Source organism: Nematolebias whitei, chromosome 1 (assembly GCF_014905685.2).
Source record: "Nematolebias whitei isolate Nwh7 chromosome 1, NemWhi1, whole genome shotgun sequence".
In the NCBI taxonomy this organism is placed as follows: domain Eukaryota; kingdom Metazoa; phylum Chordata; class Actinopteri; order Cyprinodontiformes; family Rivulidae; genus Nematolebias; species Nematolebias whitei.
The window spans coordinates 26,768,031-26,780,807 of NC_056498.1; the positions used below are offsets into that span (position 1 = coordinate 26,768,031).

The following is a 12,777-nucleotide window of genomic DNA, read 5'->3' on the forward strand; positions in this document are numbered from 1 at the left end:
GTCACTGCCTAGTAAGTATGATGTGTATACGATGTTATATATATAGTCACTGCCTAGTAAGTATGATGTGTATACGATGTGATTTATAATACTACACCCTCCTAAACGTGCCACATGACTGACCCTCTGACTCCAAGTCTCTCTTATCTCAAAACAGCACTCAATGTTTTACACTCCCTTTGGGGTTAAAAACAGGTTAAATTGGCTTGGCTTTTCTCAGCCTTTCATTCATCTTGTGTAGTTTTTGACATATTACCAAACGCTCAACTGCACAAACAGGTTCACAAAAATTGAGTGTTGTTAGCTGCACATGCTTTGTCACAATCATCAACAGGTGACTGTGTTTAATCTCAGAGTGAAAGAAGGAGTGTTTAACAGCAGTTATGATCAAAGAAACACTTACATATGAAGCACAGACCTGTCTGCGTCTCATGCCTTGTTTTATCTATTATTTTTTCAATTATTATTTAACTTTTCCCCCCCAAACGACTCATCAAGCTGAACTGGTTTGATGATCTCAAAGTGGAAACTCCAGTTAATAGTCTGTTAACCATTTTTTTAACGTCTTCTTTTGGTTCATCTTTTGGTTTGATGTCAAGTCTTCTGTTCAGATTTCATCACTCTGCCTTGTTTTCGTATAAATATTTCATCTGGTTCACTGCACATCTCTTTCTCCGTCTGTTTTTCTGCTTTTGATTAGCGCTTACTTCCTCCTTTGTTTAAATCTCGCACCATGTTTATCTCCAGCATCTTTCTGTTTGTCATGTCACCTTTTTTTTTTCCTTCTTTTCACTTCAGCTATCGTTATTATGATGGATGTGCTGTTGTCGAATGGCACCGGTAAGATGCAACATTTCTCAGTCGAGGGTGTAAAGTAGAATTGATATTGTGTTTTCGATGTGTTTGGTCCCCCCCCACCACCACCACCACTCCCTCCTCTCTCCCCTTTAATGGAGACTGTTACAGTCCTCTGATTCATTAACTGCAACATGACCCCAGTTTTTTGTACCTTTTAACCCCAAACAAACCTCAGAATGTAACATATTTACAACACAAACTGCTTGAAACTTTCAAATGCTTTCCTGTTAAAGATGAAAACCAGATCTTCGCTGGCATCAAAAACTTGACTTCAGTGATATGTTAATTACTTTTAGGTGATTAGCATATTAAGCATACCTTTGGTTAAATAATGACCTCCCAGTTGGGCTGATCGCAGCACTTCTCTTCTGAGAAACAGCCTATGAAACGACTTCATGTGCCCATTTGAAGCGGGCTGAGCTGTCCAATCACAGCCTCCTCCATAAATGATCTGTGACAATAAATGAAACCTTTGCAAATCAAGCCATTTGGCTGGAAACAGGTAATTTGACGCCACAGTCGGCTTAAAACCATCTCATTTTGGGTCTTTCTGTTCAACAACTAGAACAATAACACTTTTCTCAGCTGAAATAACTCTTCTGCCACTCTATTATATTTATAGTATTATGGCATGTTGCTCAGGTGTTTTGCTCAGATCTGTGGTTTTGATGAGTCAAGAAGTTGGATCGCAGATACTGTAATACGACCATGGGTCTAGATTTCATGGTTTGAAAAGAAAATACAGTTGTTGTTTTTCCCATTAATAATATGAAATCGTAATTACTTTTTTTTTTTTTTTTTTAGAAAAGCAATAATGCTCCTGTTTGTTCTTGTTTTTATTCCCTTTTCTGAATATGAATTTTCATCCCATTCAATGAGACCGAATCAACACAAATATTTGTTATTCAGATCATTTGAAGCAGGGTTGCATGGGAAGGTTATGAACATTTTTAATTTATCCTGTTGCAGATGGCTGTTTGAGTGATCTCAGTTTGAAGAAATGAAGTTTAGTTCTCACCAAACTGATGAGCTAACGGCTAAAACAAGCAGAGACCAAAGTCTTAAAACAACTCCAATCTCAAAAATTTTGGATTTGTTCATGCAAACACTGTTTTATACACATTTACACCACAATATGTTTACATTACAAGGTTACTACCTTTAACATATGGTTATTTTGTCTGCTAGAAGTGCTGCAGGATGCATTGGGAGTGCTACTGCTAGTTAGCTGCTGCTATTTGTATCTTCAAATAAACCTAGTTTTATGGAAATAACTACAGTAATGCAAAAACAGACTTTCCACAGAACCCTACTTTATTAAATGTGAGACATTGGTTTAAGTCCAGCAGATAAGGATATTTAATATAAAAAAATATATATATTTTTTTTTAAAGCTCTTAATCCCAGGAAGTTGTCAATCTTAAGATCTTTGTAAGCCATAATTATCTAAATTATAAGAAATAAAAGCTTGAAATATTTCACTCTATGTGTAATGAATTTTATATAAGTTTCACTTTGTGAAATGACTGGCAACAACAGTTTAATTTTTTCACAATAATCTAATTTAACCAGCATATTTAGTAAAATATTTACCTTTATTTACAATTTTATTTTTATAGAAATGCACAGGGGTCTTTTCAAGCTGTTTAACTTTACGCTCTTTAAAATCTTCATAATAGTTTATTTGTTTTGTCTCATGATAATTTTACTTGATAATTTTAGCTTTAACGTACTTTGTATGGTATTTTTTTTTTTTACTGTTTTGCTTATTTTTGCTTAGACAATGTCATATGTTTTAGTGCATTTCCACTATTTTGCTATTTTCAGTTTTCCTTGTATTTGGCTTTTTTAAATATATATAATTATTATTTTGTTAATTTTCAAGTTCAGCTATTTTTTATGTTTTGGCAACATTTTTGTTAATTTTAGATTTCACCAACTTCTTGCTAATTCATTTTTTACTTACGGTTTAGCTAAATTTATCTTATTGTTTGGATTTTTTGTTTATATATTCTAGCCTATTTTGCTAATTTTGCCTTTTTCATACAGTTGTGTTACTTTTAATTTTTAGCTATTATTTAGTTAATTTTAGCTCTTTACTCTTGATGTTAATTTTATGTTTTATCTATGGTGTAGCTAACTTTAGCTCTTATCTATAGTTTTTTTATTATTATAACTTTTAGCTCAATTTTTGCTAATTTTAGCTTCTTGGTATAACATTATCCTTTCAGGTCAGCTATAGGAAATGTGAGTAGTCATTCAGCACTGAATTTTCACAGAAAATGCACATTTCTCTTTAAAATCTATCAAAATTGGACCTTATCTCAATTTTGTATCCATTTTGTTCACTGAACAAATAAAAATATGGTAGCAAAGATACAAATCTGGAAAAATACAAAATAAAATCAAGACTTCCTGAATGAAACTCATTCTCTAAATTTTTAAACCAAAGCTTTCCCCCATGGAACATTTACTTTGCTTAAAATACCCATTTTAATTGAACTTTTCCCCAATAACATTCTTTTGCATAAACGTTTTTAGACCTAATGATGCTTACAATATAACAGTGTCATCAGCGAAAGTGTTTTAGTAGCTTTCAGGCAAAACCTCTGACAGGTCAAAGCCGTTATTAACTTCAGCCTCGAAGCTTCAACCAAGCAATCATCAGAACCATTCCCAGAGTTTTTATCTGATAACTCCAGAAAAGGACATGCTGAAATGAGTCATGTAGCCACGTCTTTGCCCGTCCTCTAAGATGCATTGTCCTGTGACCTTTCGTATCTGTCATCCACCACGCTTTAGACAAAAACCGCCATAGGACAGAAGCTCACTTTTTGGACCTTTTTTTTTGTGTTTCTCTATCCAATCTGGGGCCAGTCGCCTTGATGAAGTACCTCTCCCACCAGGTCATTAAGACAGCTCTGGGAAAATCATGTTTAATGTTCGCGCTGGTGAATCCATAAATCATTTTTTCTCCATTTTTTTTTTTTTTTTGTTCGAGCACACCTGGCCTATTTATGAGAGCTTAAATGCAAAAGTCTGCCACCGTTTAGGAAAGCAGCGACTCACTCCTGTGAACTGAGATAATTCACTTAGCACCTGTAAATCTGAAACAAATCCCTCCATAAACGCACAACCCTCTGGTCTCCATGTTGAAGTTTAGATGCAGTGAATATCGCTTTAATCCCTTTCTTTTCCGTGAATCCTTCTCCTTGTCTTAATTTGTAGCTTTAGTCTCCTATCCTCACTTTTTATGCCTCACTTTTGCTTTCATGTGATTTCATTTATTTCTGCCTGTTTTTTTTTTTCTTTCATAACCAGCTATCAGGATTATGAGCCTAACATCAAGTAAGGCAAACTTCTTTCTTTAAAGGTCCTTTTTTCTAATAATGCCATCTCTCATTTCCTCCTCCGTACGAACAAACCGGGACCCAAATCCATCTGGCTTTCTCTCTGAGTCATTAATGTGATTAATAGTGGGGCACTCAGTCACGTTGAAGGCTGCATTATTAAACTCACTGCTTCTTGCCTTAGATATACACAGCCTAAATGTGACAAGCAAGATAATGTTGAAATGGCACCTGTATCTTCACACCGTACTGTATAGATATATATTAGCTCTGTAATGGAGATACTGTACTCACATTTATCATTCTGAATAAGCTCATAAAGGTTCAACTCTTAATGTGGAATAAAGTGATGGGTCACAATCCCATTTGAAAGTACTTTTCCTTTAGGGAACTTATATAATTGTAAAAGAAAAATCATCTGCAGGTGTTTAATAAGACATCTGGACTTATCTAAGAAGATGTGATGCATTTTTGGATGAAAGGTGAAACGTTTTGCTTGAATAACCTGACAAACCGCTCAGTCATTCAATTTGTGTGTGCTTTGTGTTACTAAAAAAATATTGTTTCTATAATAAACCAAAAATAAATAGCTCACCATCAACAAAAAAGCGGACAAATTTAAAATAATTGTAAATTTTTGGAGTACAATTAACATGGAATGTATGTATCATTTTTATAAACCATACATTTTTTTTAATAATCTATATGCAGTACTATGTGAAAAACTTGAAACATCTTGTGTTAGTGCTTGCCTGTTAGCAAAATATCCCTAACTGTATGGATTCTAATAAAACCCTTTAAAATATTTACATGCACATATAGAACTGACCAGCTTTCGGAAGAAGCCCAATTCAAGATGGCTGCCACAGCTAACTGACCTCAGTAAACATAAAGATGGTAATAAATCAATAAGTTTAACAGAGCCCGAGTTAAAATTTGGTGTGGTAGTAGTTGAGGGTCATCCCCAACACATACGTTGAGCGCTAATGGATTGCTGAAGATCTTCATTAAACACTGGCATGCAAGTCTAAGTGATGTGCATTTCTTCCATAAGTAGCTGTTTATTTATTTTATATTTTGCTTCCAAGTTACTAAACTTTCTTGTAATTTTGTTCTTGGTTATAGGCTTTCAGACGTCCTGAATCTTTTCTTTGGACTTTCTTTGGACCACGCATTTTCAGTTCGATATATAACCATTTTTAGAAAACTTTTTTTTTAATTGTGTAAAAACGTAACTCTGACTTGGGAGTCATTCTAACATTAAAAAACTCATAACCCTAAGATATAAATCAATATTGTGTCAACACTTAGACAATTTAGCAAAAAAAAAAAAGACTGGAATTTTAGATAGCTGAAGTGATAGCTTGGAAATGTAGCTAGTGCCTTCGACATCGGCCATTTGTAATAAAGACGTAACTTGTTACAGTTCATTTAGTTAAAAAAATGTCATTAACACAGTTTAATAAACATAAAATTCAATTTTAGCACCGAGGTAATTTACAAAGAGCTGTTAGGATTACTTGTTAGCTTGTTGGTAGCTAGCTAACAACTGGCTAGTTACCAGAAGTCTGTCACAAAAACACTTTTAACACAATTTGTATGCTGAATTTAAGGGAGGAAAATAACAGTGTAAATGTATATGAAATATTTGAGCATTTACAAGTTGATTTTATTACTTTAAAAAACTTTCTGCACAGTTAATAATTGGCTCCTATGTCAGGTGATCGCTGGATTATTTTTTTAAACACATGAATTTTGGATACTGTTCATCTACTGTCTGACACATCTTCACTTGTCACGCAGATGTTCCTCATTTTTAAACACACACTGAATAATATACTGAACGTAAAACGTGAAAAAGCAGCCAATGTTCAGACAAACACTTGGAAACACCTCCAGAAAGATTTACAGACTTCTGATTAAAACCACTTAAAACGACATGAGTCTGGCTACTTGGAAGCAAATTTTTAAGAAGCAGCAAGCAATTTTAAAACATTCTGACAGTATCATATATATATATTATTCAAACTTTACTTTCAATTCTTCTGCTCTCTTAGTGTTATTAGATGTGAAAGCTGCAATCCTCATAGAACCAGTCACATTGCTCACTAGACTTCATTCTTGACAGTAAGGTGTTGTTTGCACTGCAAATACTACAGTGTCAAAGTAACCTGATTATTCCAATGTGCATAATTCAGTTCAAACTATGCGTCTCATTAAATTGGGCTTGGAAAAGGAAACATGACTACTATACCTCCTCAGGCTAGATGTATGTTGATTTGATCTGCTGAAAGCAAAGATTTCATATGTGCCAAATGCTGCTGACAGACTCTGACAAGAATCAGATATTAATCTGGACTCCGCCTCACCTGCTGCAGCACACGGTGTGTCACCTAAATGCCAAAACAAAGTGCCACTTGTCTACACTGTGCACCGGCACAAAGAGAGAGCGCTTCATTGTTAAGGCACAGTAATCGAAAGGATGTTTATCTCACTTAAACTCTCAGTAAGACCCTTATTTAAAAGCCTTAGGCAAAAAGAGTCCAACGTTTTACACAGTCATATTTTCTTCTATAGGAAATACAGTATTTCTCACTCTGAAGGTTAGAAATCTTTACGGTTTGTATAATTTTAACTTTTTTTGCTGGCTTTTTGGAAGAGTCCAAATTGGAGAGAACAACCAATAAATAACTAATGATCAAATCCATCCTTATGCATAATTTTTGTAATAAATCATCTGTTCATTAAAAAAACATATCAGGGGGTTATATTGAATTACATTTTTTTTGTGTGTGTTGAAAAAAGGACAGTCTTGTCAAGTGATTTCCTGTGAGATAGTTATCAGTTGTCCCTGATCAGCTGTGACATCGTCAGAGTACAAAGTATAAAATAAGGGCTGAAGTTTTTGTCCAAGTTAAGCTAAAAGCTAGCCAAACAAGGGACACTTGTTTGTAATTTTTCAGAGTTGTTAAATAACTTTTTTTCTAAAAACACCATACCAATGAGAAAGAAAGCTACATAAGCTAATATACATTAGGAGGACAGGGGCAATGGCCACCTCAGAAAAAGGTGGGGCCCCCACCAGCCATCTTGGCCAGACTCTTGAATCCCAAGCTTTTGTTGGGCTTTAATTTCCCCTAGATGTTTAGGAAGAGTAAATCCTCATAAATATAAAAACAACAACAACAACAAACTAGTTTACCTGAATAACAAAAACTGATCTAAAACCAAAGTCCTCAACATGAGGATGTGCTTTCTCAGGAGGTTATATACATATCCTTTATTCACATAAATATAACTTTAGGAGAGGATCTTCAATAAGTTAAGTATCAATGGTACTTTTCTGAATAACTATGATTCTTAGTAGAACTATGTATACAGTATTAGAAGGTGATTCCCTAAGTCCTGTGCTGCTTTATTTGTCAAATAACCTATGGTGTATATATGACAAGAACATATCAAATCTCCTAAAATTTTGTTTGAGCGTTTGGTTTTGGTGTGCCACCCCAGGATTTTAAATGGCACCCCATTACACCCCAATAAAAAAAAATTCTGGAGTCACCACTGGTTGATGACAAACCAAACCAGCCAATTCACTCAAATTGTCTATATTTAACCGTAGCTAACATTGTATTGTATCAAAAATAGTTGTTCTATAAGCCTAAAAACAATAATAAACAAGATCTTGTTTGGTTAGCGATTAGCCTAGCTTGGACAGAGACTTCAACCCTTTCCTTCACACTCAGTGCTCAGTAACTGGTGTCACGACTTTCCCTTTAGGGTGAACCAATATTACACATGAAGTGGTCCTTAATTTGACTGTTTTCCTTTCAGGTCATGGGTCATTGGGGCCATTGCCTTGCTTTGCCTCCTCGGGCTGACCTGGGCCTTTGGTCTGATGTACGTTAATGAGAGCACTGTGGTCATGGCTTACCTCTTCACCATCTTCAACTCCCTACAGGGAATGTTTATCTTCATCTTCCACTGTGTGCTGCAAAAGAAGGTACATATTTACCCTTCGTTCATTAATGTTTGCTCCTAAAAGGAATAGTTTGGACTGTTTGAAACATGCTGAATGAGCTTATTTGGATAAACTGACTGGTTCTGAATGAATAGTCAAGCTAATGGTTAGCCTAAATTGGTCCAGGACCGAAGTGGATTGCTGGTGCCTTAAAACAACTCCAATATATATCGTTAAATCAGTCAGTCATAGCAGTTTATGTTAAAATTCTTTTACAAACCTTTACATTGTGCACTACTACCTTTGCACTACAACAATGTGGTGAAGAGAGAGCTGAGCTATAAGGCAAAGCTCTCTGGTTACCAGTCAACATTCCTACACTCACCTATGGTCACAAACTTTGGATAGTGACTGAAAGAACGAGATCATGGATACAGGTGATAGAAATTAGGTTTATCCACAGGGTAGTTGGACTCTCCCTTTGAGATTGGGTGAGAAGTTCATTTATCCAGGATATACTTGGAAAAGAACCGCTGCTCTTCCACATCAAAAGGAGCCAGTTAAGACGGTTTTATCTGGTAAGGATGCCACCGGGTGTCCTCCAAGCTTATTCTGATGTCCCTGGGAACCAACCCTGGAAGAAGTGGTGGAAGACGGACGGACGGACGGACGGACGGACGGACTGACTGACTGACTATGTCCCTTTTACATTAGACGCTGTTTATGCTAAAGACTGAGTTGTCTATAGTCTATTACCAAATAAAGTTACATGTGATGAAAATTTTTCAGATACCAAAGAAACTTGGTATAAAAAGCCCCAAAAGAAGTAATGGTAGTTTAAACAAACACAATTTACTTGTCTGAGATAGGAAGTTTGTCCGGTTACGTATAATTTGGTCCATTACTGGTTCCAGACTTCACATGTACAGTTTTTAGTGTAAATGATATATTTCCATATAAATGAGCATTTAATGTGAAAGTGACAGCAATGTAAAGATTTTTAAAATAGCGTTCGGCCTCTTCTAAAGGACAGCAGCAATCCATTTTTGTCTCAGCCTCGTTTTAATGAGCCATTATCTCATCAACCCAGTCAGAATCGATATCTGTTTCCAAAACCAAAGGTTTGTCCAAAAAGCTATGTACTACCAGCTATGTACTATTACTTACCAGGTAAGTAAACTTTTGTTTATAAACTTTCCACATAAGCCCACTTAAAAAAATAAAATAAAATCAAGAGCTATAATTTCACTATGTTAAAATGAATATAATTCTGGAGCACTGCATCAGTGGACAGAACTTAAAAAAAAAAACAAGATTTTTGTGTAAACACTATAAAAAAAAGACAACAACAACGTTAATCCAGGTCCTCTGAACTTTTTTTTTTTTTTTTTTTTTTTTTTTACGTTTCATCCTTCATACAAAGGACTTCATCATGCGTTTTGAACCACTTGGGCTATAGCTGCCTCAGCGGAGTCAACGGGGGAGAGGGTGGACTCCAGAAAACATCTTATCACCATAAAACTGGTTGGCTCACTGTGTGAATAAGCCACTTATGGGATGCAGTTTATTGTGGCCCCTCGGACTGATGAAGTCCTTTAGATAAAAGACGAAATGTTTCAACAAGAAAAGAAACCAACCAGAGGATCTGACTTAACTTTGTTGGATTTTTTTTACCTGGATGATTAAACATGAACTTTGATGTTTTGAACTATAAAAACGTCTAAATGAGTCAGACATTCGATGAGATGCTAACGTGCTGTACGGTTCTTGTTTCCTGTAGGTGCGTAAAGAGTACGGGAAGTGTCTGCGCACTCACTGCTGCAGCGGGAAAAGTGTCGACAGCTCCATCGGCTCCGTGAAGGGCACGGTCTCTCGAGCTCCGGGACGTTATTCTTCAGGGTCACAGGTTGAAACAGTCTCTTTTTTTTTTTTTGCTTTTAATTATAGCCCTTTATGTCTCTAACTATTTTCAAATTAAAGGTCTTTCATGAATAGGAGGAAGAAAACTCAAATCTTTAAAAGGCAAAATTGTTTTTGCTTATGTTTGTCTGTTTTGTTGGCAAAATATCTCAGGAATCAATGGATGGATTTTATTGAAACTCTGAGCAAATAATCACTGAATGAACATTTACAGACCCCAAAATGGCTACAGCTCCATTCCCTCTCAGAATCAGCTGATTCTAGTTTCATGAAAGGCAGCAGGCGCTATGCGTTCCTTCAAGGAGCACTAGGCCTTTATGTTAAAATGGGCACATGCCTCCTGAATGAACGGTGTAGGAGGTACAGTGAGGAACCTGATCCCGAAGGATCCAAACAAACTCTGACTTGCAGCAGCTCAGATCGAACCGTTTCCACCCAGACATTCTGTGCTGACGTCTCCTTGTAGCGTAAATTGTTGATGGATTCCTCCTACACGAACACGTAAAAGATCAGTTGCGGCAATGCGCGATAATTGAGCATCATATACCTATAAGAGCAGGATTTTCCCAGCAAGAACCCAGAACCCAGTGCTGCATTATAAATGGTGCTCGGAGAGGAGCGTGCAGATGCATCCCACGATACAACCGGATCCTGAATCCAGATCAAAGCCTTTAATTATGCACAGTGCTTCGGTTTGGGAAGGGTCTGACGTTGACGGCAACTGCTGAAAACGAGGACTATGCCGAGGTGATGCCTCAGCTTCGAAAGACGTGGAATCAGCAAAGTATGTTTTTATCAGAGTTTAGCGTTTTATTTGAAGGAAATAAAAAGAATAAAGGGATCACAGACTAATTGCACATATTGGACTTAATATTTTTTCTTTGTTGTACTAAAAGGTGTTATTAGTGACATGTGAAAACTCCTAATTAATCCAAAAAAATATATATGTTTATTACATTTTTCACGTAAGGACGTTACCGTTATTTTATCGGTGCAGTGCATTCTGGGCCAGTGGTGTACATCGGCTGTAGTGGAGACTAAAACACAAGAGCTGAGGCTAAATAGTTATATTTAATGTGACAATAAAGTTATATTTTGTATTAATCCTTATGCACAATATATAGGTTGAAACAATCAAATGTAAACAACTTCTGATGTTTAATTTATTAGCTCTGAAGCTACATATGTTTATATATAGCTAGCTAGCTAGCACTGTTGCTAACCAGAAAGTGGAATCATTTCTTCCATCTGCCCTCTGTCAACAATCTCCTGTTCTGTTTCGTATAGACTTCGCCCTTTAAGGCTATTGCTAGTTAGAACTGTTATTTCTAACCCGAGCCCTAAGCCCGGCCCCACCCGACCCAAATTCAGGGCGGAGTGGGCCGGGCCATGATAATGTGCTGGATGGGCGGGCCGGGTCGGTGTCAGGCTTTTAATTGGGTTAGGATCAGTCGCAATCCAATTATATAATAACATGGCCTGCCATACTTCACCAGCCGCACGTGGCCATTTCACCGTGAGCTGACCAACCTTGAAAGAGTTCAAAAGTTCTGTTAAGCTTCAGACGGGACTATACTGCCAGGGAGCGATCCATCGCCCGGATGGACGTTCACTCAGCCGCTGCACTCAGTGTACGTGCACGGACAACAACCCAAACAGGTGAGATCATAAAGCAGACGTGTCGGAGCAGGGTTTGTGTCTGAATAAATCAGAATGCACGCAGAAGCAGTGTTTAAATGCTCTTTGACGGCCATGAAAGGACAAACACCCCCTCAGCTCCGAATCTTCTGCATCTTTTATTCAGCTGTGCGTCCCTGACGACAGGTGTATCCCAAAGCAGACGTGTGTCAGATCTGTCCGCGTGTCTGAGTAATTCATAAGAATGCAGGCAGAAACAGGGTTTAAATGCGGCCATGAAAGGACAAACACCACTTCAGTTCCCATCTTCTGCCCCTTAATTCAGATGCGCGTCTTTGACCATTAATAACTAATTAAAAACATTGGAGTTTCTTCCGGGTTCGGACCTGTAATTACTGTTAATTCGTCGGGTCGGGGGAGGTTCAGAAATGATGACTGCAGTCTGGGGCCGGGATGGATCTGATTTTTTGGGACAGAATGAAACTCTATCACTAGTGGGTTTACTAACCCTCACACGCAGCACTGAAAACTTTAGTTCACGCCCACCTTTACCCAGAATGCATTTCAGACAAAATAAAATGACACTGTCAGTGTGTCATTAATGTTGAAAAAGTTATTTTAATCCCAACTAGTCAGAGATCCTTTTAAGGAATGCAGTGTTTCCCCTACAATTATACAATCAGGACACCCCGCCCCATCAACAGAACCAAGCACTGCGTCTACTGACCCCTGCAACCACCTGTCGGCACTGACATAACGCTAAACTAACAGTTCGCAATGCAGGCGCACTAGCTAAAAGAACTAAAGGCAGCCTCTTCCTTCATGCTGAACCATCACACTGACACCCCGCCACCCCCCCGAAAATTGTTGGTACAAACAGCGCATGGCTCAAATGTGTCTCTGCCCCCCCACCCCCCCCCACCCCCCAAAAAAAGACTGTCGCTACAGACAGCACACGGCTGCGATGAGTTTCAGTCTCTCTTCTCTCCCCCACCACCCCTGCTCTAAAACTGTTGGTGCAAACAGAGCGCGGCTGTGTCTCTGCGCCAA

The 12,777-nt window shown here is 37.5% G+C and overlaps 1 protein-coding gene across 1 annotated transcript in view; it reads left to right on the forward strand.

Moving 5' to 3' along the window:
- The window catches only part of LOC119423998 (adhesion G protein-coupled receptor L3), a 159,966-nt gene that overhangs the window by 126,893 nt on the left and 20,296 nt on the right, over positions 1 to 12,777 (forward strand). The window contains exons 15-16 of the mRNA XM_037691788.1: positions 8,043 to 8,211; positions 9,950 to 10,075. Of these exons, the coding sequence (XP_037547716.1) occupies positions 8,043 to 8,211; positions 9,950 to 10,075 (295 nt within the window). The remainder of the gene's footprint in view (positions 1 to 8,042; positions 8,212 to 9,949; positions 10,076 to 12,777) is intronic.